This window comes from Anser brachyrhynchus, assembly GCF_964034855.1.
Source record: "Anser brachyrhynchus genome assembly, chromosome: 12".
In the NCBI taxonomy this organism is placed as follows: Eukaryota; Metazoa; Chordata; class Aves; order Anseriformes; family Anatidae; genus Anser; species Anser brachyrhynchus.
In genome coordinates, this window is record NC_137707.1 from 14,645,554 (window position 1) to 14,672,370 (window position 26,817).

General features: G+C 38.9%; 1 protein-coding gene across 7 annotated transcripts in view; it reads left to right on the forward strand.

Moving 5' to 3' along the window:
• The window catches only part of ESRP2 (epithelial splicing regulatory protein 2), a 45,856-nt gene that overhangs the window by 15,829 nt on the left and 3,210 nt on the right, over positions 1–26,817 (forward strand). For 2 of the 7 annotated variants that reach the window (XM_080553019.1, XM_080553022.1), the window contains 13 exons: positions 4,876–4,989; positions 6,131–6,245; positions 6,977–7,075; positions 7,195–7,249; positions 8,527–8,637; positions 9,899–10,031; positions 10,193–10,235; positions 10,687–10,988; positions 13,030–13,251; positions 14,193–14,391; positions 15,583–15,775; positions 16,797–16,974; positions 25,607–25,718. In XM_080553019.1, coding sequence (XP_080409145.1) covers positions 4,876–4,989; positions 6,131–6,245; positions 6,977–7,075; positions 7,195–7,249; positions 8,527–8,637; positions 9,899–10,031; positions 10,193–10,235; positions 10,687–10,988; positions 13,030–13,251; positions 14,193–14,391; positions 15,583–15,775; positions 16,797–16,974; positions 25,607–25,696 — 1,854 coding nt within the window. In that variant the 3' untranslated portion in view covers positions 25,697–25,718. Of the gene's footprint in view, positions 1–4,875; positions 4,990–6,130; positions 6,246–6,976; positions 7,076–7,194; positions 7,250–8,526; positions 8,638–9,898; positions 10,032–10,192; positions 10,236–10,686; positions 10,989–13,029; positions 13,252–14,192; positions 14,392–15,582; positions 15,776–16,796; positions 16,975–18,671; positions 18,706–23,907; positions 23,929–25,606; positions 25,719–26,817 lie in introns of those variants that run through there. The other 5 variants (XM_080553020.1, XM_080553023.1, XM_080553021.1 and 2 more) reach the window with 5 other exon arrangements.

Sequence of the window (26,817 nt, forward strand, 5' to 3'; positions counted from 1 at the left end):
GTTCCTTTTAATAATCACCAAAAGATGTCACTCCTGCATAAGTTTTTTTTATTAGACATTTTTTCTAGCAAAGCAGCAGTTAATCTCCTCTACAAATAGAAAGCCCTGACAGTAGGATGTATGTGTGTATGCGTGCATGTGTGTATAAAAACGGGGCTCCACACCTGTTTTGCAAAGGACCGATCTAGAAGACACGGTTACAGTTTTTTTGACAGGCTTTATACAGAATCACAAATGACCTGTTGGTCAATCAGTCTTAATTTTTGCCTAGACCAGGCGTGACTTGTCTTCTCACAGCCAAAAGATGTCAAAATGAGTACTTTTTAAGAAGTCAGTTTGGCAGAAACTTGATCGTGTATCCATGTGTAATCAAAATGTAACCTCTGGGTAATTCACTAGCATGCCTGTTGATATCACTGATCTGAAACCATGTCCTCACACACTGAGCGCCATGTAATATCTACATGGGGATATAGAGGCATGTCTAGCCTGAGCATGGCACAAAAGCTAAGCTACTTTCTGGAAGCTGATTCTGTCCAGAGTTAAATTGCAAAGACGCCTTTAATTCTGAGGCTTTGTGAACGATTTTGTGTCTAGTCTGGTGCTGTTAGCTGTGACGGGTTAGCAGGGCTAACAGAAGCAAACAGAGAAACTTTTGTGCCTTATTAACAGAAAGGATCCAGTTCTGAAGAAGCACTAGGAGCAGGTCAGATGAGTAAGAAGCAGCCAAATTTTCTGTTATTTCTCAGAGGTGAACGAAGGAGAGAACCCCCCAGGGTTTCTTGGGTTCAGATACAGCTTAGCTGACAGCATGGCTGGGTTCTGCAGCTGCCTGCTCCCTGCTTCATTGCCGTGCCAGCCACAGTGCAGAGGCAGCGGCCTTTCTCAAGGATGAGAGCTATTTTTAGTTAGGGAAATGGGAATATCCAAATAGCCAGCAGATTATTTTAGTGCTTCGTGCATCATAGCTATTGAAAGAGCTTACTGAGGAATCTTAAAGTTTCCCTGCGATCCCTAGCTTTGTTCAGTTAAGGCTACATGGAGAAGGGGGCTGTGTCGTTTCAGCCACTGGGGATTCATTTGCAGAAAACACAGTGGCTTGTGCTGGCTTTCGTCCAGCTTTGCTGCTGGCGAAACATGTCTCTTTGCTCTCTTTGTACTCTCAGCTACAAGCACCAGATCCTGTAGAGCCAGTTTTTCAGACGGTGCTCCGACTCTCTCCTTCCCTCTCACCACCTTTTCCCTAAGAACTGTTTTAGGTTTCAGGGAGGTAAATGTACAGAGCAGCCTGCTTGTTTCTTTCTTCTTTGTTCAGTTTTTAATCTGTGTGGCGAACTATTGAATGTGTTCCTTTAAATGTGGAATGATTCATCAGAGCCCTAGCAGAGGCTGACCTGGTGGAATAAGCAGCACAGGGTGATGCCTCTGCACTGTGGCTCTTGCAGGCTAAATGAGGGCTGGCTGCAAGATGCAAAGAGTGGTAATTAACGCTGTATAACTCAGTTCATATGAAATGACTAGATTAACAGGAGCCATAGGGTGTGTGAGCTTGGTGGAGGAAGCCTTAAGGTGGGGCAGCTTTGCATGCTAAAGTGGGGCAGCTCTATGGAGAGCAGCGTGAGGGTGAATGACGGGAGGTAAATAGCTGAGGTGGGTTTTATTAGTGGAGTTAAGGAGACGTGGATGGAATTTATAAAATGACAGACTTGTGGACAGGTTGCTGAATATGTGAGACAGAAAACTCTAATGTAAATCTGGCACTGGTCTTAACTTGTCCTGAGCTTGCTATATGTTGGTGTATGACTGTTCTGGGTTGCCTTTTGAGGTGCTGCCTTGTATTTATGGTGCAAAAAAAAAAAAAGGCTGAAGATGGCTTTTCAGCAGGAACTTGTAATCACTGAAGTTACATTTTAACACAGCTTTATGAATGCATGTGCACTGGTTGCTTTAACTCCTTCTGAACATATGTGATAGGCTGTATCTGCTGCCTGAAAGCCTTACAAGTCTGATGTAACCTACAGGAACAATAGCTGGTCTCCAGCTATGCTTTTATACTTAACCTTTTCAGAATTTAAGACATCTCATGTAGATGAAAGAAGCCAGTTCAGACTAATCTGAAAAATCTGATGTTCCTCTGTGGCAGAGTTATGCCTGTTGTTTTGCCTCATGCTTTTTTTCTAGGTGAATCTTCCCTTTCACAATCCTTTGCCTCGTTCCTCTACGTGGTTAACCCATGTGATAGCGAGGCTGGTTTGGACGGGAAGGGTTGTTCATGACTCTTAACTATTCTTCCCACACTCCTTTTGACCTATTTTGAGGAGCACACCCCAAAGTTTGGAAAAGATTGTTTTCAAAATAGAAATTTCTAAATAAGCATTCAGCAAGGCCTGCCAGTCCTACGGCATTTTATCTGGGGCACTCTAAAATGTTAACATCTACTAATAAGAGTAGATGATTGTAAACTCCTAATATGGGACAATCTACTTGTGAAAACAACGTTGAAATTTATCACTAACAATTATTACATATGCAGTGCAAATTATCTGTCTCAGTTAAAAATAAAAACAAATGCTGCCAGATCTGAATGAATGATCTGAAGAAAATAATGTGAATATTTCAATATTTCTTGATTTTTTTTTGCCAGTTTATCTGATGCCATTTGGCCTGAGCACTCCCTCTCTTGTCCAAACTTTTTTTCTACTTTTGTTTTCTAATTTGAAGGCTTTTCGAACTACAGTTGTTATGCTTTTTACAAATCAAATGAGGCTGCATGCATTTCCTGCTTCTCTCAAAATGTGTATGGGGGATTTCTTCTTGCATCTTATTAAAACAGCTCTCTAATTGCACTTTTGTTATGTGGGCTCTTGCACATCTTCAGAAGCACAGGGTACAAAGTTGAAGGTTTGGGGAGTGTTTTATTATTGCTCATCAGTAAGGCTCTGCTTCCTTTTGGCAAGAATCCCTATACACCTTTGGGAGGCTAATTAATGCCTATTCCCATTTCCAATCCCTTCTTACAAATACTTGCTTTTTATTGTGCCCAGAAGTTAAAGCATGAAGGTGTTGCATTTAGTAAAAAGACAGTTCTCCTCCTGTCTGTTATGGTGAGAATATTTGTTGCTGGCCTGTGACTGTGGCAGGCCCTGTAACTGCTTTTCTGAAGTGGTTCATGTGGAATTTTGTTCTTTTTGTGGTGTTTACACATCAGCTGAGGTATTTGGAGCACTCTCAGATCTCAATTTTCTGATTTTTAAGTTATTCCTAAATAGTGACTTGCTTTATAGCCTCAGGTTCTCCAAGTCTTCAGCTTGTGGTAGGAACCTGAAGTAGCAACTGGGAGGAAACTGGCTTTCTGAATCTGCAAGAATGAGAAAATATAAACATATGTATATAATTATTTATTTTGGTGGGTTTGTATGTTTTTTGATAGTGTGCTGTGATAGAACTGCATTAAAAAGGATCAGGGGGAATATTTCGCCCCTTTAAAAGTATCACATACCTTCTGTTTCTATATAAAATGAATTTTAATATAATGTCATATGTATGCAAATGAAGCAACTCACACAAGATGCTGATGAAGTGCCTCTCCTCTCTACAAGGGCCAGAATTGGATTTGAGCTGTTACTTTGAATTAAACCCCGGGTAGTCTTGTCTCTGCTAATCCATGTCCAATACAAGATTGCTCCCTTGTGAGCCTTACCTTTGGGACATAAATGCTACAACATTCGTTCAGGGTTAACACTGTGTATCTGTGGGAGCAGGTCATTAGGGTGCTGTCTCTCTAAGCAGAGAACGTAACATGTTGCATGTGTTGATAATGAAACAAACCAACTCTATTTTTCCTCATACACAGGTTAAAAGATATATTTCTATCTTTGGAATTGCAGATTTGTTCTAATTTGTTAGGGGGAGATGAGGGGAGGTTATTTTTCAGTGGATGTCTACTGCATCATGTTGTTAATTGTTGCTTTGTCTGTGATCAGATGCTTTCCTGGGAGGGAGTAGCATCAAGAGAGAAGCTTAGAATAATTATATTTGTCCCCTTGAAAGTTAGCTAACAAGTAGCTATTTATTGATTTGATAAGTGTAGCTACTATACTGCATTAGTGTTAAATTCCCTGCTTATAATAGTCAACTGCTATGAGCTAATAGAAGACTAGAAACTATTGTCCAAGGATGGAAAACAACTTCGAGCAAGACACAGATGGAGCCCTTTTCTCTTGAGAATTAACCTGTTGGGGATTATCTATCCTACGGGCAGGGAATAACTTTGTTTTAGCTAATGTTAGTAATGCTGTATCTCTGGAAAAATTTTCGTTGTCCTAGATCCGACTTCACTATAATTTCACTGTTGAAGGTATCAGACCACAATTTGTTTGGCTTTTCTTGACATACAACTTCCAAAACATTAGTAAATCCAAATGGGTAGGTGTTTTTTCTCTTTTAGAAGTACAAATCAAAATGAAATATTAAGGATGAAACTGAAGTCAAATGTGGCATAGGTGAAGAAAGCCTATTGCACAATCAGTACTGTGGTTTATCTTGAAACGTTATGTGGTTTTTATTTAAAATATTTCACAGCATTTTTTAGTAATTACTTCAGATTTTGAACCTTACCATTACAATACCATTGCCTTTCATATGAACTCATAATTCTGCCATTCTGTCCTAGTTCTTTTTGCCGTACTGCTAGTCATCTTATTTTATTCTGCAAAAGCATACTGTTTCTATGCCTGCCTTTTATCAGAAGCCCAAATCTGTTATGAAGTGTCAATTTTTTTCTCTTAAAAAAAAAAAAAAAGGTTTTAGTAATGGTAAATGTTCATTTTATGGCGTATGTGTATTAGTCAGTAAAATGTTTTTTTTATTCTCCAGTTTATTCAGCTGGTATCCAGTGATTTGAAAGTACTTGGAAGGAGTTCTTACACGCTCTGCAGTGATGGCCAGTTACTCATTCGACAAGTCCTCCACCCAGAAACATCTAAGAAGGTATGAGATCAGAACTGATGCAGAAGGAAAATGGTTTACCGGAGTTTGAGATGAACAACACAATTCAACCTTGGCAACTGTAGTGCTCCAAGAATACCTCTGTTTCTCAGGGTTGTGAAAGGGAAGGCATCATCAGAAATAGTGCCTGGCGGTTGCTCTTGGAAGTCAGCTACAGTACGTGAGGACCCCCAGATAAGCATAATGAGGAAAATAAGGAAAGGCAGGATAGAGAACAATATAAGTTGTTTGAATTCAGTGTCATAGGGAAAAGGTCTAACCTCAGCAGAGGTGGTAGAGAAGTGCTGCTTTGTTTAGGCTTAACTTATATCATTGGGTCTGTGCAGAGCTATGGGTTTGTGCCAAAACCTAAAATTGGTAGGAGCCACGTGTCAATGTCCTGTAGAGAGTAAACATGCAGTGACTTGCCCTGGAGAATGGCAGTTGTTTCCCATCTGCATTTATTCAACAGGAAGCAGTACTACAGCTTATTTGCTACTCCCATATGAAGCAACAATTTCCTTTCAAGCCTGACTTGCACAGGGAGAAGAATCTTGCCTTTGTGCAGGATGGTGGCTCCCGAGTTAGCCTGCTTGGCAGGGTCTGGAGGAACCCTGCAGGAATGGGAGCTGCTGACATTTAAGGAGTTGACTGATCAACTGTATTTTTTTTCTTCTCTATATACGGGTAGTAGTCATGCTGAGTTTCTACAAATACTCATCTGGCATTTGGGTTGTGTTAAAACTTAGCACTGAGTTTTCATAAAAGCACATACTTATGTAGGGGTGAAGCAAGAAAGGAAACAATGGTGTTTAGCGTTCAAATGTGATAGTACTATTTTTTATTTTGTTTTGTTTTTAAATCATGCCACATGCCATCCTGCAATATGGATTGTGGGTAACTCTTTGTCCTTCCCACTTGAAAAAATGGACTGAAACAAACAAAATAGAGCAACCTATAATACCATGAAAGCAGTAACTTAGGAAGACTATGGAATTTGAGCTGTTAAAAAGGAGCAAAACTGGTCTATCGTAGACAGATGATGACGACATGCAGCTATGTAGTTCTTGAGATTGCCTCATTCAGTCCAAAAATATTAGAATTTTAAAGGAATGTATACAAAACCTTTTTGCCTTCCTTGTAGAACTTCCTCCTGTCAGACTGCTTCTATTCCTTTTATGATCTGCGCAAAGAATTTCACACATGCTACCCTAGTTCAGCCGCCGTGAAGGATCAGACTATCAAGACCATGGCAGAATGTATCCTTTTGCTGCAGCTTTTGCAACTTAAGCAAATATGCTTATTTAGGTTTTACCCCTGTGATTGTTAGGGGTTTTATTCTACTGAACTATGATGTGAATTTTAAAAATCTCCTAGGTGAAATCGAACAAATGTTTGCTGAAGTGACTGTGTGTGTGTAGGGGGGTCTGCTTGTAATATTTTTCAATTTTGACTCTAATAATGAGACCTAAACCATATGTAATAAATCCATTACAAAACAAGCGACAAAAAAAAAAAAAAACAAAAAAAACCCAGCATTTTTATTTATATTTGATCCTTAAAGGGAAAGCTTGGCTATCAGTGAGCTTCTTCAGGACCAAGTAGCCTGCAAGCTTCCACTGTCTGCAGACAATTGTTCTCTGATCTAAACAAAACCCACCTCTACATCTAAACTTTAGGAGTATTGCTGTGGCCCGGAAGAATGTGGTTAAAGTTCAGTTATGTTTGAAGTGATAGGAACGGACTTATTCTTTTTTTTTTTGAACTGTTAAAGCTGAAATGATGTAAGCTATCAATAGTTTTCAGAATGTTGACTGTTAAAGTGAATATTAACCAGTTTATGAGCAGAATTGCAAATGCCTAATGGTCACGTGTCCCTGCTAAGACCAGTGTGATTTGATTACCAATTCCATGTTAATAACAGGGAAGCCTTATGGCTTGTTTACAAATGATTGTGCAAGTCTGTTATTTTCTATAATCACCTATTTAGATCTAGGCTTAGGGACAGATGAAACGGAGGAGGACTTCGGTGTGTGGCAAGTGAAAACAATGGTGGCTATCATTTTCAGCATGCTCTCTGAAAGTTGTAGTAAGTGACCTGTTTATACAGAATGTTGAAATTATCCTTTCTGTATGAATTGACAGTGGTACTGTCATTCTTAAGTAATCTCTGACCCTGGTTATATTTCAGTGTCCTGTTTTTTGCAGATCACATATTTACTGAGCCTGAAACTGTGAAATACAAATACGAAACAGGTCCATGGTAAGTGCTGTTGTTACAGTTCATTACAACCAAAGCTGAGCCTTGTCTACAGCAAGGAAGGATTGCAAATACTTCCTCCTATCTTTGTGAAACTAGGTTGATTCCTGAGAACAATTACAGCATATTCGGTAGTCTAGTGCAGACAGACCGTGGCTGGTATATTGAACGCTGTACATTATTCTGTCTTAAAAGTCACTGCAAGTAAAACGCTCTTTGTTCACTAGCTATTGTTTTGAATGGCAGTGAGGCTGACTTATCTTACCCAATGGTGAAGAAATATTTGTGAACTTTCCCTAAGTCAACAGGGGTAATGGCTGGCACACCCTATATGGAGCTGAACTACATTACATGGTGCTTTTGAAGAGTTGTCTAATATGCTGTATTGCAGACTGTCTTACAAGGCTGTGGTTGAAGCAAATGAATTTTTTTTAAATTGTTTCGAGATCCCACTTAAAGGGTATTTTTGTATTACAGAAGTGGATCCCTTGTGCTTCTGTGAAAGCCTTGATGTTAATTATTTGCTGTCTAGATAAAGTGTACATGGACATCTTTTTAAACAGATTCCTAGGTTTCTGTTCAAGTGACAAAATGGAAGCTGTTGATTAGCAGACATGTTCCTTACCCAACTGCAGGTGTTTCGTCTTTTTAGTGTGCTCATTAAAATGGGCGTGTCTCTACCCTATCTTGATCTGCATTACAATTTAGGAGACACTTTGATTTTATACAGATTTCTTGCTGAGAACTTGGTTTTTAGACAGATGGAAACTATTCCTTACATGAAGTAAATTTCTCATATTTTACAGAGATAAGCTCAACATTTCCATGTGTTTTTTTCTTCTAATCTAAATTGACTTTGGATTTTGGGAGACAAGAAACAGAATAGTTCTTTCTTTTCGAATACGTTTCAGGAACTGGAGAATTACACATCTTAAGCATAAGTAACGTATATTCATATTTAAGACTTCCTTGTAATCATCTACATTAGATTAGATAAAATTTGGAAGTTCCTTATTACTTCACTTTGAAACAACCTTCTTTTTTTTCTTAAGGAACTGCTATGTGATGACAATACACTGCATCTTAGGCATTGTGTATATAAAGGAATTACCCCAGTTATCTATCTTTTCTTTACTGAAATGAGTAAAAGAATTAAAAGAGTCACAACTACAAATATGCTCTGTTTTTTTAAGTTAAATGAGTTGTAAATGGAAACTTGGAAAGATAATGGAAAACCTAGATTAAAGCTTAATTTTGCTTCTTTTTTTCTTTCTGTGCAGTAGTAAATCTGAAACAGTGGATAATGAGACGGTAATACGTGCCAGAGGTTTGCCATGGCAGTCTTCAGACCAAGATATTGCCCGATTTTTCAAAGGACTCAATATTGCTAAGTAAGAGAATAAGAATTTGTCTTGCCTTTATCACTTGGTTTTTAACATCAAGTGTGTTTAATATTTAGCGTGTGCATTCTCTCTCGCATGCATGCACAAAAGTGCTTTCTTATATCTTTCCCACCTCCAGCACCTTCCCACCCCATGTTCATGATAACTGAATAGGTTTACCAGCTTAACTGTGCAAGAAAGAATTGAGAACAAAGGCTCTCAGGCTCTTAGCTGTGCAAATCACAGTTCCTGGGTAAACTAAGGCAGGAGATGTGATAGCCTTAGCTTATTTAAAAAATAAATAAATTCATGTTAGAACCAATCAGTCAGATATTAACATGTTAAAAGATGATTCAGGCTTTTAGACTGTTATCTGTCCCATGTTACTTTTAGAAAGATGTGCATGCAAAATATCTTACTATTTAGACAATGCTCTATCATACGTACAATGACAACTGTACAAAAAGACGTCTATTATGCACCCCCACCCCACCCCCCAATTCAAACCTGCCAGTTGAGGAAAAAGATGTTCCTGTGTTTCTATTGTATGTTATTTCTAGCTTGCTAGCATTGCATTTTAGGATGATATCAGCTCTTTTGATTCTTAGAACCTCAGAAAAAAATTGATTTCTCTGTGAAATTTCTACGTCAGAGAGGGTAGAAGATGATTTTTTTGATTTACAAATGAGTACACCAAGGCCTGGAGGGGTTTCAGAAACCTGTTCTAAGTTTTTTTTTATATGAATATTTTCTAGAGTAATCTTGTTGCCTACTTGCGAGACTTAAAAGCCAGATAAATGTTTTTGAAGTGTGTGAAAAAGAAAGGAGACATTGTTTGAAAACCAGGATACATTCATTTATTGCTAGTAACTACAGGGAGAAACTCCTACTGCATCAATCAAGGAAGAGTCCAAGGCATAACAGAAGCTTTAGTTATGCGCTAACATATCAGTGTTCTAGTATTACTCCGAAGCAGGCCAGATTCAGAAACTTCCAAGTGCTCTTTGGAAGAAATTTTCATATGATTGTTTTGTGTGGGTGTGTACATGTGGAGTGATTCTAATGTAACATACCTGTCAATATATATTCCAGGTATTCAATGCAGAGTAAATATGATTGATTTATTCTTGTAGGTGTATGAGGAAATTCAAACCTGAATCTGAGACCATAGGAAGGGGTTACAGAAATACACCTGCATGGAAGTTGAGAAAGTGACAAACAGCATGAGGTCCAACATCTCACTTTTTATTTTATTGGCTTTACATTTCAGAGGTGGTGTGGCCCTTTGTCTGAATGCTCAAGGAAGAAGAAATGGTGAAGCATTAGTTCGGTTTGTCAACTCAGAACAGAGAGATTTGGCACTGGAAAGACATAAGCATCACATGGGTAGCAGATACATTGAGGTAAAAAGTAATGACTTGAAGCAAATCTTTGGAGAGCAAAGAGTACGGTTTTAAATGAGAACTATGCGTGCTCCTATGTTGCTCTAAATAAGAAAAATACACTCTCATACATGAAATAGTTGAATGTTGTCATTTTCATGTATGGATTTTTTTTCTTTAAGGTTTACAAAGCAACTGGGGAAGAATTCTTAAAAATTGCAGGAGGTAAGTGATGCTGGAGTTCAGTATAATTATTCAAGTTCATAGGCACATTCTAGTTCTGATACCTCTCTTGGCTGAGGACACAATTAATGAAGTAGCTTTTCCTGTTTTGCTTTCTAAGAATCCTTGACCCTGTGAAGTTTTGGTTTCATGTGGTTGCATTCGAGCTGTGATGTTTGTAGGCTGGGCTTGGTGTTTGTGAGGAAGGGGAATCTTTGCAGCAGAAATATCTGTGTACCTCACTAATTTCTTCTTTGTTCCAATTTCATTAAAATATGTAAGACTTTAAGGGTAAGGGGGTCTCACTTCAAAATAAATTACTGCGAGTTAATATTGTCTCCAGGTCTTGTGTGTGTATGTTGCTAGCTACTTACCTCCTGTGTTGCTCCTTAATGATTTTCTGTTCCTCTGTCCTATGGAATTGGCTGACCGTATGTTAATATCTTCCTACCAGGTACCTCCAATGAAGTTGCCCAGTTTTTATCTAAAGAGAATCAAGTTATCATCCGGATGAGAGGCCTTCCATTCACTGCTACTCAGGAGGATGTCTTGGGGTTCCTGGGGCCAGAGTGCCCGGTCACAGGAGGGAAAGAGGGACTTCTCTTTGTCAAGTACCCAGATGGCAGGCCCACGGGAGATGCATTTGTGTTGTTTTCCTGTGAAGAATATGCACAGAATGCACTTAAAAAGCACAAAGAAATCCTTGGAAAACGTTACATTGAACTCTTCCGGAGCACAGCAGCAGAAGTCCAGCAGGTTGTAACTATTGGCTGTGAAACTCAAAACTTAACAGCTAAATATTTATTTAAGTGATCACACACACAAATTGTAGACAGCCATGGAAGTTGTCTATATTATAGATGTCAAGCTTGAGATAGGGCAACATGTGCTTACTGATTGGCATGAAAAAGGGTACAACGTTGTTTTGGTTTTCTTTTTTGCATTTACTACCACTTTTTTTAACATCCCCCAGGTCATGAAGTAAAAACCGTTGGATAATTTTCTTCCACTTAAAGATTGACTGAAATCTTGAAAATAATTCTAAAAATGTACTAGATTAATAGTATTGTAGTAATACTGATTCTAAGTCTGCGGTATTGTCTTTAAAGTCTGTTTCCCATGCGCATTTATCATGAAATTCAAATCTGGCTACATCAAAAGAGCTTTCCCTACAGTTCTTTTGTTAGACACTAAGAATTACCAGGATGTATCTGATTTTTGGTGAAGGGAAGTGAGATATTTCTCTCTTCCTAAAATAACATATTTCACTTTTTTTCTCCTTTTCTTCACCAGTTCTTAATCATGATCATCTTCTTAAACGGGTAAACCACCGTTTTGTTTTGGCACCCGCAACTCAAACCCTTGTAAAACATCACATACTAAATTTTTCTTCCTGACAGAGTATTTCTATGCTGTTAATGCCGAAGTGGGGGGAACCATCATGAGATTTCATCTGGCCTTTGCGTAAACGCTGTCTATAAAGCTTGCATACAGTTACTGTTCGTTACTATGTGAAATGAGAAGCTTTTTCCATAAAAGTGATGGGGCACGGTAAAAAATATCCACACTTGCAGACCTGCCATTTACCTGTGGTACTGTTGCATGGAGATTACAACAGTCAAGAATCTGATAATGAATATTATGAAGACTAAGCAAAATGCCATGGTGAAACTTATTTTCTCCTCAATTCTGCTTTGCTGAGAAAATGAGGCAAAGTCCTCAAAGGAACAAAGCCACTGTGTTCACAGTGACCAGATCTTTGTTCTTGTTTTTGTTAGGGAGACCTGGATAAAACCCATGCTCCTCCAATATGTCATTAATTCTTCCTCTAGGTCAGTTTTCTAAGGTGACACCCTAGTTTTTTACTGCTTGAGCAAGAGATGATTCTTAGGGAATTAAAGGCAACTTTTTTTGTGTAATTACAAGATGTAAAGACAGCTTTCATCTACTTAAATTAACACAAAATGATTGCAATGTTCTATACACAATGAGGGGAGATTTCTGGCCTGAAATGTGCTACAAGAACAGATTCTTGCAAAAAAGCTTCTATCGAGACAAACTCGATAGGCTCAATCGTAATTGACAATACTAAAGCTTTATTATCTTTGCATTGGTGCCTCTTTCAGTGGAACGTGTTTATTTCTGATAGTCACTGCTAAATGTGTCTTTCAGCAATAAACCCCAACAGCAAGTTATGTTCCCTTTGTCACAAGGGGATGAGTCAAGAGAAAATAAAATGTTGAGACCAAGGTCTCCTGTAGCTTTTAGTTAGTTTTTTTTTTTTTCCAGAAGCCCTGTACTTCAGCATGGTTGTTTTCATTAAATGAAGATGTTTGTTTTTTAACCTATCAGGTCTATGAGAGAATTAGTTAGTCTTTTTACTTATTACTTATTTCAGATCTCAGTTCTTTTAAACTAGATGTTTTTAATTTACCCTAATTTAAGTAAGAAGTGTAAGTGACAAGACTGGTGTATTAGTGTGAACGTTGTTTTCAGATGTTCCTTTTTGGGATGTGCTAAAATGAACTATAACCTGCTTTTAACTTTATTGTAATAAGTTTAGAAAGGTCTGCTATTAATGTCTACCGAATTAAATTTATCAGACTTTTTTCCTTCAGAGTTTGAAACTTTCAAATGCCCAACAGGAAACTGTCCATAGTAATTTGGTTCAAGAAGGCATTTTCTCTGATGTTGGAAATTGATTTATTTAAATGTATGAAATAGTATTGTGAGAACTGATTTTTGCTCAACCAGATGATGTGTAAATCTCTATCAGTGTCTTTTTTATTGCCTACAGGTACTCAATCGATATATGTCAACGCCTCTTATTCCCACCCTCCCAGCTCCCATCATTCCTGTCATACCCCCGCCATATACAATTGCCACAGGTAGCATACGTGACTGTGTCCGGCTCAGAGGCCTTCCTTACACTGCTGGCATTGATGACATCCTGGAATTTATGGGAGATGCCACAGCTGATATCAAGCCCCATGGAGTTCACATGGTCCTTAACCAACAGGTAACAGCACTTTGCACGGGAGAGCTAACTTTCCAGTTATTGAACGAAATTAGAAGTCATGGTAACTTATTTGCTATGCTTTAGGTCTTCCATAACCTTGACAAAATACTGTCTTCTGCTTGTCTTTTTCCTTTCTTCCCCAACAGTTCTACCTACCTTCCCCATAAATGCTTGCTTTTCTTTCTATATCATCTGTCTGCCTAAAATGGAGGACAATGAAGCTTGTGGCATGTTTTCTTTTAATAATAGCTTTGTCCTTGAGGCTGCCTTAAATATTCCCTTGTGTTTCAGTCAAATTCTGGAAATACACAAGATAGAAATGGCTCATGTAAGATAGCGTATCTGCTCTGTTCAGGGTTTGTGCTCAATCACAGCTGTGTTCTATAAGCCCATTTGTGGAAAAATCATTTTTTCTAACTTGATTAGAGACTTCCCAGGGTTTAAAGGAAGCTGATAATTAAAGTTATGTTTTGGATATATTTTAATGATGCAATCATGAAGATTTCTTTTGTTCTTGTCATCTTGAGTTAAAAATATCGGTCACAGAAATATTGAGGTATTATCCTTAAAGGAAACAAGTGAGGGAGATCTACTACATCTCTACCCTCTGGAGATGCTCAGAATTCAAATGGAGAAGACCATGAGTGGCCTGATGTAACCTGAATGTGTTAGCTAGCTCTGCTTTGGTTTGGATTAGAGGCCTCCAGATTCTGTTTCCATACCAAATTATTCTACATTTCCTTCTGAAAAAAGGAAGTAGTATTAAGTTAAATGGGAGCTCGTTACGTGAGTCTTGCCTTTCTGCTTCTAAAAATAATTGTTGACTTATGAGGAAGAACAATAGTTTTCTTCTCTAAGAACAAAATCTTAATACTTTCTGCTTTCCTTGTGCTCTGGTTGTTCTAATAACACTTTTGATTTAAGATTTTTCTTTTTCATAGGGACGACCATCAGGTGATGCTTTTATCCAAATGAAATCTGCTGACAAAGCCTTTATGGTGGCTCAAAAATGTCACAAAAAAATGATGAAGGACCGTTATGTGGAAGTATTCCAGTGTTCGGGAGAGGAGATGAACTTTGTTTTAATGGGTGGCACTTTAAATCGTAGTGGCTTATCCCCACCGCCATGTAAGTTACCATGTAAGTCTGCAATTCTTCTGCTCTCTGCTGCTAAAGGCTGATATGTGGTAGGTGCTGAAGCTTTGTGGCCTTTCACCTTTTGACTTGGGTTTTGCCATGATCAATAATCATTCATCTGTATACGTGCTGAGATTGGAATTGTTCCCTTTGGGCAATAATGGGACTGATTGGAGCCATTTTTATTGTATTTTCGGTGGTGAATAGAGGGCAGCAAGGCCTTGCCAGTGAAATTGTTGCACACTTTGCTTTTTATGGGTGTACTGTTCTTCTGAGCTCTGCAGTAGACTCACTTGTAGCAAAACCTACTTGGAATTAGAGGCATTTTTAAAAGGGGGAGGAATTTTATATTCTAGCTGCCAATGAGTGCTCCTGCTATCTTGCCTTAGAGCATTGAGAAGGTACTCTTTGGGTTTATGTTTGAAGGAAAACGCCCACAGGAATGATATGATAGTTGGAAGGATTTTTAGTTTTTCTATTTTTCTTTTCATTAAATTGCAGTGAACTTTATTGTGGAACTATAATGGAACTTCACCGTACCATTCTAATTAGTCTCACTACCAAATCACAAAGCAGATAGCAATGTGTATTTGCAAAATGGTAAAAAGCAGCCAAATATACTGTTTAAAAACAATTTGACTGCACGCTAAGCTTCGTTTTCTTATGCAAGTCAGGTATTTGTGTATCAGAATGCATCAGACTAGTGATTTAGTGTTTTTTTTCCCTGTTGTGTGTTTTAAAAACTTTTGCTATATCCTAAAAATACCTTTTGAAGCTGCAGGAGGCTTACAATAAACACTTGCGGTCAGCAGTAGTAGATGCCCATATGTACCTAACGTTATGGTTCTTTTGTCCCACAGAGTACAACTTCTGTTAGAAAGAAAAAAAGGGGTGTGTTGGTGTGCACGCCTGCTTTCTCTATGCATATGGCTTTATGCTTTCTTTGAATAACTCTGAAGTTCCCTGCTTTCCATGTACATATGGACACGGCTGCTCAGCTCTAGGAGTTGTGAACTCTTAGGAACTGCTCATTTCAAATGCACCAGTTGTCATTCATGGTAATGCGCAGGGGTCTCCTGGAGAGGGGCTAGAGAGCAGTCAGTCACATTGGGATGAACAGTTCCTTTTCTACTGCTGAGATCTCCATTCTGATTGCTTTTATGTTGTTGTTCTTGTGTCCTTGTTTGTTTTTAGGTCTTTCTCCACCAGCTTATGCTGCTTTCCAAACAGCAGCTGTGATCCCAGCAGAAGCAGCGCTCTACCAGCCACAAGCCCTCTTGCCAGCTGCCAGGACTCCCCAGGCATCAGCTGCTGCTCCTCCAACTGTTACCTACTACCCAGCTCAGGCAGCTCAGCTTTATATGAATTACACAGCTTACTATCCCAGGTACCCTCTAGACTTAACTGCTTCTCTTGCCATTTCATCTCAGTGGAGTAAGCAGCTGTGCATTTGCTCTTAAATTTATACTTAAGGTGTAGACAATCTTAGGAATTTGTTGATGTTAATAAGCAGGGATAGGAACCATTTTGACTACTTTTCTGTGGCCTTATAATGAAGTTCAGCTTTTCCATAGGATTTGGTTGCATCTTGTGATAATGTTGGTCTATTGTTTAAAAGCATTTTTGGCATTGGGGTGATATCATCAAGGCAATTCTATTTCTTGGCCAAGTGAGAAGCTGTGTAAATACATGCCTCTGTCCTCCTCTTGGCTTGATCTTGTACTTACAGTACTGTTTCTATACTAATACTACACTTAGTATCTCTGGTAAGTCTGTTAGATTTCTTGTATCAGTGAGACCAAAGAACTCTTAAACATGTATAAGCAAAGCAGGTTTCTCCACCTTTTCCCTTCCGACTGATATTATCAACGTGGCTCACTGAAGTCTGGTGCTCAAGTCTGTGGAGAAAGAGTTTGTTCATTGACGTTTCCTAGGCCTGTGACACTAACCTGACTATGTAGTAAATTGCTAGACAGGTCTTGACTGGCGACATTACTTTACCAACTTCTTTTGTGGCCTAAAAGCACCAGATTTGGGCCCTTGCCTGCTTCTCTTACTATGATTTCCTCCTGTCTGTATGGTTTTATTAATGATCTTAGAACAAGTCATCTGTAGGTTCTAGTTTTCTCCTCCACAATGAAATAACAAGTACCACTCTTAACCTCTTCGACTGCAAATGCTAGCTATTTTCCTCTATATCTCTTCTCCAAAAATTGTCAAATGCTGAAGAGAAATAAGGGAAGTCAGCAGAGCAGTCCATATCAGGGCTGTTTTCTTGCATGTGTGTTTTTTGTGCGTGTGCCCCTTTTTTTCTTATTCTCAAATTTTTCAGTTTCATCTTTGCCTGTTCCAGCTACTAAAGTCAGTTACTGGTTTTCATAACAATTTTGCCCCTTTTTCTCTTTCAGTCCTCCAGTATCCCCTACCACAGTGGGGTATATCGCAGCTCCTCCAGGAGCTGTAGCTGCTGCTGCCACTGCCACCCACACTCCAATTCTGCCCCAGCCTGGAGCATTAGTCCGTATGCAGGGCTTGCCATATAACACAGGAATGAAGGAGATTCTCAGTTTCTTCCAGGGATACCAGGTTAGTATGCAGTCTCTCTCCCTGATATTTTATTTGAATTTCCCGTAATGGTCAGCAGGGATCAAACTGAACAAGCCTGTACTCTTGGAAATTGATAAACAAGTATGCAATCTCAATGTTCTTTATTTTCACTGCAGTCTTTATATTCACAGCAGACTGCAGTATAGAATTAAAATTTGCCTTATTACTTATATAATAAGCATGTCTAAATTTGAAAGCAGTGATCTAATGCTCGGATGTAAGACGTGTTAAAGACTGCTGAGAGCAAAGTTCTAGTACAATAGGTTGCAGTGCAACTCACCACACCTATGTTACAAAAGGGGAGAGAGACGCTGGTGTCAGACACACTTGCATGGACTATTTATTTTGGTTACAGGCAGGAACATTTTGCATTACAACTGCATTACGCTGTAACCTAAAAAAAAATGTATTCTCCAATCCATGGGATACTGATAGCAAGTATGTTAAGTGCTTATAGATAATGTTGGTCAGTATCTACTGATTTGATACTCTATCAGTGGGCAAACACATAGAAACTTATCTTCTAGAGGAACATTTAAAGAAAGAAAAGCACCATGTGCAAACTTTTTTTCAGCAGCACATGTTTGAATTCATGGAATGGGTCTTTCCATGTCTTCTTCCTTTCATCTCAGAGGGTATTGTATCTATATCCATGTTTTGCTACCACATATTTGCTAAAAGGAAAGATAATTGTGTATGGTGTGTTCTGGTGAGTATTTAACCTCTTTGGATAACAGCATTTACATGAATACCAAATCTGTCCTTCTAGTACTACTCAGAAGCCCTTATTTAGAATTTCTTGGTGGGTCTCAAACCACTCTTCAAGTGGTATGCATGAAAAAGAAGGCAATTTTTACATGAGTTTGTCCTTCAAACTTCTTTAAGTTGGTTAATAGTGGTATTGCTGAAGGCTGAGATGTGGATTTTTTTTTTAATGCAAAGAAGAAATTTTTTTTCCCCCAAACGTTGCAGCAGTAATAATCTGTTTTTAACCATTCATAGTTTACTTTTTTTCAACTGACTTTTTTTGGTGGATGGATGTATGGATGGTGGTTGTATTAAAACCTTAAGTGTGGGGATAGCTTACTTCCTAAACTGAAATTCAGCTATAAGTTTGTGTGCTGTTGAAAAATGACAGGAGCCTGTCTATGCATGGAGCAGGTCAGTGACTTCCAACTTCTAGCAGCCCTGTCATCCACTAGATCTTCAATTTAGCGAAGCGGGACTCTGGGTCTGGCAATGTATTTGAGCTTTTACTTACTTCTGAATTTAGAGAATAGTTTCTAGCCTTTGTGTTATGCAATGAAATGTTTCAAATTAATGGAAATTTTGCCAGTGTGAAAGCTATTCATATTCTTCTGCTGCAACCTCTTGACATCATTAGTTACAGTTATTAAATTGGTCACCTCTTTGATTTCTTTAGAAGATGTTGTCCAAATGAGATCGGGTTCAATATCTTATAAAGGAGCCAAGGAATTATTTTGAATTGTTCTTGGAATCCCGCATGTGGTAATACTAGTTTTATACTCCCTCATTCCTTTAGGGGAAAACAGAGGTGGTGACTTACTGTGCTGGGACAATATTATGTCTCTGGAGGAATAACTAATCTTTTTTTCTTTTTTTTCCCCCCCTTCCCTCTCTCCTCATTATTTTTTCATTTTCTGCTGCTGCCCAAGGATACATTGCACGATGCTTCTGGTCATTTATAAAGTGAGCCCTTAATAATCGTTAGTGGTTTTGGGCATGGTTTTAATCTCTGCATAACTAATTGATGTTCATATTCAATGGGCTTGGGAAACAGATCGGAAAAGCTGAGATTGAAGGGTGATTTTTTTTGTCTTTGTATGTCCTTGTCTGAAAGGAGCAAGTTTTAAGTTTTAGTTCCTGCTTTATGCTCTTCTGTTTTCTTCCTTCAGTCTTCATGGGCTCCATATATTGCATGTATTCACATGTTGTTATTTAAGTGAAAACACCTTTCATACCAGACCTGCCTCTTAAGAGATAGACTTTGCTTATTATGGGCTTCAGCAAGCTGGTCTCAATATCAGTACATGCTTCTAATAATAAATTATGTAAGAATCTGCAGATCAGCATTTTACCTCTCATTTTAATTTTCATTTATTTTTGTCAGCACTAGGCTCTTGTTTAGTGATCCAGCAGCTTGTTTTCTTCTTGAAGTTATGCTTTCTTATATTTATTGTTAAAAATTCCTTCTAGTTTGTATGTGTTTAATGTATGTAGCATTAAACAATCTTGAAAAACCTGTGAAGAATTTTAATAGTAAATCTCGGAGATGGTTATTTTCCCCATCACCTTTCATAATGTTGTAGTGCACTGTAACATTCAAAATTGCTAATATTAATACTTTCTCATTTAGTAATTTTTCCATGTTAAACTGCTTTTTAGTTATATTGTAATGTAACTGGGTCAATTATTTGGCTGATTGCATAGCTAAAAATACTCAGGGTCGGAGTGGGGGACAAAAAAAAAAAACCACACAACCCTTAGAATTGAAATAGGACATGACAGTAGCTGTTGCCCTGACAAGTCCTAAAACACCAGCTTCTCAGCAGGTTTGCAGGTCTTTGGTCATTATTTTGAAATAAGGGATTTATGATGTTTACCAGAAACTTCCTTTATGGTTCAAAGACTTCAATTGTGTAGAGACTCTTTTAAAGTTGAGAAAAAATAATCTGTCTTTCAGACCCTATTGGGAAAAGCTTGAGGAAAGTGTGGGGCAGAATAGTAATAACAAGCAACAGACTTGTCAGTGTTATTTTTGGCCATCACTCTGCACATCAGTAAGTGCAGCGAGAGAAATCAAGCACCTAAGGAAGGAACTAAGTGTTGGGTGATGGTTTTATGTGTAGTTATGTATCAGAACAAAGCTGATCACCATCTGAATGTTATTTAAAGCCTTCTGAATTTGCTGAAAAACAGGCTAGGCTGGAAACGTAGGGACTCCTTTGTGAAAGTGTTTTTGTGTAGAACAGGCTTAAAGTCAATATTCTTTAAACCTGTAGTGGGCCTAAGTGCCTTTTATCTTCAGCTAAAAAAAAATATTTTGCAGTATATTAATCCTCCAAGTCTTTGGAGACCCCAAATTCAAGGCTTGCTGGGGTGGGGAGTTGTGCTTAAAACAGGAATAAGGAGGTGTAGGGGAATGGATAGATGGCTAAGTTCCAAGAGCATTAACCTTTCTCCCTTGTATTAGGATAGCAGGCTTCATTGTTATGGACTTTTTTAAGGATTAGTTTTTTTTTTCCCCCCTATGAAATGCATGCTTGAACTAAGAGGTGTTCTCTTTCCAGTGGGTTCCTTTTGAAATCTGGCACTTCACAGTCTGAGAGGGATACCCCTTCGTCTGTGTGCCAATTCTTGTTGTAGCACCTTCTGCCTAGGGAAGCGAAAAGAAAGAGGATGTGATAAAATAATAGTAAGTGGGAATTCTTTAAGTCAACTGACAACACAGATGTGTTATGCTCACTCCAATGCAGGTGGAATATAGAGTGTTATTTGTTTTACTTTGTTCCTAAAATTGTCCTCCATCTGGAAATACTGTCTGTATGAAGAAAGCATTTGTGAGAACAGGACTAGTAAATTAGCAGTTACAGTTTTTCTGCCTTGTATTTCTTGCTATTTCTGCCAACTCTTTTGCCAAAGGTTGCAAACACCTAGTCATCAGATTGGATTCTTTATGTTCCAGACTTACTGTATCTAGATTTATTTTTTTTTCCAAAGCCTTGAGAGCAATAAAATGGCTGGAATCAAAAAAAAAAAAGTGTATGCAAGGAGAAAGTGTAATATTCTATGTCTTTGTTAGCCAATATATCTTTGGTTCTTACCTGAATAAGCTTTGCAGCACAGAAAGTATAGCAGATAGTCTTTCTGGGAGGTGCTACCATACTGGAGATACTGGTTGGTCATCTCTTCTAGGAAAAGAGGAGTTAGTGTTTTTTAATATACATCTGTCATTTAGTATTATTTTAGTCTGTTGTAATATATACTATTTAATATTAAAATAATGGTGTTATTTAATATACATGAGTTGAAAAATCTCTGCCATTTCAAATGTTAATACCTAGAAGGGTAGATATAGAATCAGAGAATGGCTCAGGTTGGGAGGGACCTTAAAGATCATCTATTTCCAACCCTCCTGCCATGGCTAGGGATGTCACCCACTAGATAAGGTTGCCCAGGACCCCATCCAACCCGGTCTCGAACGCCTCCAGGGATGGGGCATTCACAACCTTTTTGTCAACCTGTTCTAGTGCCTTACCACCCTGCGAGTGAAGACTTAAATATATAGACTTGTAAAGTAAACCACTGACTCTATGAAGAAGCACCATGTCCTTCAGGAAAAATTATTTTGCTTTAGTCATGACACTGCATGTCTGTCAATAATGGTCTTGTAACTGTATGTCTTAAGCTATGAAAGTCCCTACTGCCACAGGGGAACTGACAAGGGAAAAATGTAGGAAATGGGGAAACACCAGTCTTCACTATTCAGCAGCATCTCTCTCTCCTAGTCTGCTGCACTTTTTTTGGTTGTTATGTATGCATATTCCTTCTGCCATCTTGCATCTTGCTGCATCTTGCTGTAGAACTAATTATTGACCCCAGGACCTTAATAGGTAACTGCTTACAAAGGTTCTGTTTTGTTTCCTTCTAGGTTAGTTTCCCACATCTGGTTTCCATATGTAGTTTTCATCTTTCTTTATCTTAGCTCGCATCTCTAAAACCACTGAAAGGGGTCAGTATAGCACCAGGGCACAGTCTTGTAACTCAGTGTTGATGTCCTTAGCATCTGAAGCTGACCTTTGTAATGGAGCTCTTTGTTTAACAGTGGTATTCTGTGTATTCTTCCTTACTAGACTAAGCAAAAAAATGGGGGGGGGGGGGGGAGAAAATTGATTTGTCTCAATTTGTTTCTGCATTTTCCTTACCTAATTCTAGGAAATAGGTCACTCCTGTTTGTCTTCCGTGAACATGTGAGAATATCCAGTTTATTAGGGTATGATGAAGAAAAACTTTGGTAGACATGTATTTCATAGATAAAGTAATGGCTTAACAACCTAGATTTGCTACTGCATCATTCCAGTAGACCACTAGATTTAACACTGCATTTGACATAGAATCACAGAACAGTTTGAGTTGGAAGGGACCTCAAAGCCCATCCAGTTCCAACCCTGTGCCACGGGCAGGGACACCTCCCACCAGCCCAGGCTGCTCCAAGCCCCATCCAGCCTGGCCCTGAACACCTCCAGGGATGGGGCATCCACAGCTTCTCTAGGCAGCCTGTGCCAGTGCCTCACCACCCTTAGAGTAAAGAATTTTTCTAATATCTGATCTAAACCTACCCTCTTCTAGCTTAAAGCCATTTTCCTTGTCCTATCACTGCCCTCCCTGACAGAGTCCCTCCCCAGCTTTTCTGCAGGTCCCCTTTAGGTACAGGCCTCTATAAGTCCTCCCCAGGGCCTTCTCTTCTCCAGGCTGAACAAACCCAACTCCCTCAGCCCGTCCTCATAGGAGAGGTGCCCCAGCCCCTTGATCATCTCTGTGGCTTCCTCTGGATTCATTCCAGTAGGTCCCTGTCCTTCTGGTGCTGGGGGCCTCAGAGCTCATAGCAGGGCTCCAGGTGAGGACTCACAAGAGCAGAGCAGAGGGGGACAATCCCCTGCCTCACCCTGCTGCCCACACTGCTGTTGGTATAGCCCAGAGTACGGGTGGCTTTCTGGGCTGCAGGTGTACCTGGCTGGCTCATGTTGAGCTTCTCATCAGCCAGCACCCCCAGGTCCTTCTCCTCAGGGCTGCTCTCAATCCATTTTCTGCCCACCCTGTATTTATGCTTGGGATTGCCCCAACCCAGGTGAAGGACTTGGCCTTGTTGAGCTTCATGAGGTTTCACACAGGCCCACCTCTGAGGCCTGTCCAGGCCTGTCCAGATGTCAGGGTGGCATCCCTTCCCTCTGCTGTGTCAATGGCACCACACAGCTCGGTGTCACTGACAAACTTGCTGAGGGTGCACTCAATCCCACTGTCCTTGTCACTGACAAAGACAATAAACAGATGTTTGAGTGGAAACTTCTGAATCACAGAATCTTTTAGGCTCAAAGGGACCTCTTTGGATCATCTAGTCCAGCCCTCCAAGAGCTGTGAGCTCAGAAGGAGGGGAGGTGAGAAAGCAGCAGGTCTGAGGAAAGAGGCTGTGTTTCAGCTCAGAGAAGCAAGGAAGATAGGAATAAGGTGATGATGAGGGTAGTGGAGGTAGGAACAGTGAGGTCTACTTTTAATTTTATTTGAATTAAATTAAAGGGGGAACTATTGCAGTGGATGGTAACTTCTTACCAGTTACTTGTCTGTTAAGGGTGGAATTCTGAAGTACAGTATGAAGCTGTGTGTTGTCTCAGGTCTCAGTAACATTTATACCAGAAACAGCCAGAATCTAGCTCAGTGAACTTGTAACTAGTCATATGGGGGGTTAAATCACTAGGTGGCGTTTTTCATATCTAAATGGAAATATAATTGGGCCCACGAGCAGAACAGGATCTCCATTCTGAGCAATGGGATTGTAGAATCACCCTTGACTTTACACTGTTTATCCTGGGTCATTTGATTTGGTTTTTTTAATATGGATTTCTAAAAAGCAGACAACTGGAAGTATTCATGATGGTGTACTTCCTCAGGCATGGTAGGGTAGTTCCTATTTCATTCACAGGGAATAAGAATTCCCCCACTTTTATTTCCTGTCTCGGTATGCAGTACTACTCTTTGTAATCCGTAAGTTTGAAGAATTTACTATCCTGCAACTTCTGTTTTAATTACATTTTGTCTCTTATCTTTTTTTTTCTTGTGATTGGAACTTAGTTCTAGTTTTTATTATTATTATTCCTTTTTCTGTTTCTTTTTTAGGCCTAGGCCTAAGGTCCGACAACTTTGACATTTCTGTGCAGGGTAATTTTCCCACTTTCATGTTTTCCTCATTGCTTATGTGTTTGAACACTCTCCCTCACTAGAGACTATAGACCTTTACATACTGTACATCTATTGATAATCTAAAGTATGTACTATCTTGAGACATTCCTTCCAATGAGTAAACTTACGTTTTGTAGACTTGTTTCAAGGGCAGGTCTGGGAACTGATAAATCTAATATTTGCACGGTCTGGTTGCCCTGGCAGAGGCTATCTAGAAAATACTTCTTATATTTGTCTTTTACTTAATGGCATGGGTCTAGATGTGAAGGTGGCTAAGGTGGCTAGAATCCAGTAGTAAAAATTCTGGGAGGTTCTTTTCTTTTATGTTCTCTGGGCTCTTGGTTGTTCTCTGTGGAAGGTGTGTATACTGTGATGGTGGTTTTGTTGTGGTTTTTCTTTTTTTTCTCCTTTTCAACTTCACTTTGGATGGATACAATGTGTCCTGTACACCCAAATATAATATAATTTCTTCCCCAAGCTGGCAGGAGACTTTTTGTACTATAGGAATATCAAAGAAGCCAGCATAGTATGTGTACATTGTATGCTTCTGGCAACCCTCTAAAATGTTAATGCAAAACAGCCATTTTGGGGAGATGGGAGAACTGAAAGGATATTCTATAGCTTGAGTCATACCAGACATTTTGTCTTCTGGATTATAGGAACTGCTGCAGTAGTGTTTGTAGCATGTGTGAACATGCTCAGCCCTTTTCTGGGATATGTCATTTTGGAGAGATGAGATATAGATACAAAACAATGTTTTGTATTCCTCACGATCTATTTTCTGACTATAGCTTTCATATTTGTACCAGGCCCTCCAATAGTATACATAATTACTGTTCAGATTCAGGATCTCAAATTTTTGTTAGATCTGACCCACAAGTGAGGGGGGTTTTGTTTTATTGGTGCAACTGTACTGTACGGTCACTTTTTATTTGAAATATTTACTACAAACCTGTCATGATGCAGTTATACTGTATAGTTTATTCCTTTTTCTTTTTGGTATGGAAATAAGCTATATTAGTATAAATGCTTTTAAAAAAATCTTCAAGTGCATTCATGCTGGGACATTGTTTTTCTTTAACTATACTGGTAAAGTCTATATAGTGCAAGTATTGTATGCAGCTGAAATGCAAATCACTCTGCGCTAGAGAAGATGCAGTTTATTTCCACGACTGCAAAAAAAAAAAAATCTGAATGAGATCTGTACACTTCTTCTAATCCCCCACTTCAGTATGCATGCTGGAAGATGGTCAGCTGTCCCAATGAGTCATTACTGGAAGCATGATTATGCAAACTTAAGAGTTTTGTTAGCTGATACTTAAGTCTCATAAGTACAAGAAAAAAAGGAATACTTCATGGTCTAAACTGTTTCCCTCCTTAATTAGGAGCTGCTCAAATATGCAGTTCAGAATATTCCCCACGTGCCTTTACTGTAAATCTATTTCTACAACCAGTAATTCAGTTGATGTATTTTTTTCATCTTGCTTAAAAATGGTGTCTGTCAAATTCACTGTCTCCTGCCAGTTGTTGTAGCTGATGCTCTTAATTATGGTTGCAAATGATAGTCTGTGTGGCTTGCTGTACCAGAACTATTCCTTCTCTTGTTGATTTATCATGTATCACACTTGTACTGTAGTATGCACCCGATGACTACAATGGCCTTATTCAGCTGAGCGATCAAGCAAGGAGTGTGTTACAAGCACCGAAAGAGTGGGTCTGTTTGTAACTCTTTGTAACTTCCAAAGAAGGTAAGATGTGACTGGCAGAAACTGGACCTCTAGTGGTGAATGGGAAGGGAAAGAAGGGCTTGTTGATGCAGAGCTTTCTTGTGTTTTTTTTTCCCCCTTCTTAGCTTGCATTGGGATCCTTGCTTAAATCTTTCTGCTTTTGTCCTATTAAAAAATCAACTAACCTAAGTAAATAGGTCAATTGTGATTTGTAGTTGTTGGGATAGTGGTGGTGGATGTAGTGCGATTGCCTGGTTTTGCTCAGATGGTGTGCTAGACTTCCAGAAGAGCTGATTAGTGTTTATTTTCATGTGAAGCTTTCATTTCAGCATTTTATTTTTAACATGTCAGTATAAGACGTGTTTTGCTTGCTATGGCTACAAAATGTGTGCACAGAACAACAGAATTCTGGCTTTTTTTTCTATACTGTATAGCTGTCTAGAGGTTAATTTTTTTCTGTTTCTTGATCTCACTAATAAAAAGTGAACTACATACTTTCTTTTTTAGGAGAGGTTTCTTTGGTATAGTGGCTTTCTAATATAACTAACTAAAACTGCTGATGGTAAAGTTCCCCAAGCATTTTTAGCACTACCATGTACTTCTTAAAGGCATATCATTGTGACCTAGGTGGAGTTCATCACTTCCAGATACTATTGTATTCCATTCAAAATGCGACTGATTAATTACTGTGTTTTTTACCTTTTTTTGTATTGAAACTTTTTTTTAAAAAAAAGATAATCAAATAATACATGTTAATAGCAGTATCTGCATAGATAGCATAGACTACTTTCACAAAATCACCATCTACTCAGTTGTTTTCAAATTAGTTGGGTTCTCATGTCACTATTAGATCTGCTAAGGAGAATATAGTGTAGAGGCTGCATGGCCTGGTGATGCACAGAATAATACCTGGCATTACTCTGAGCATTTTTGTGTTTATGTGGCATTGGACAATCTGTTTGTCTCTCTTGTTTTACTCAGATTATCTGGAAACCCAGGTCAGCTACAGGGTTCTACAATGTATTAGTTGGAAACAGGCTTTGGCTAGAAAATAATTCATGGAGTAGCTCAATTCTATGCAGTCCAAAGTAGCATTATAGATACCACTCTTCTGATAGCA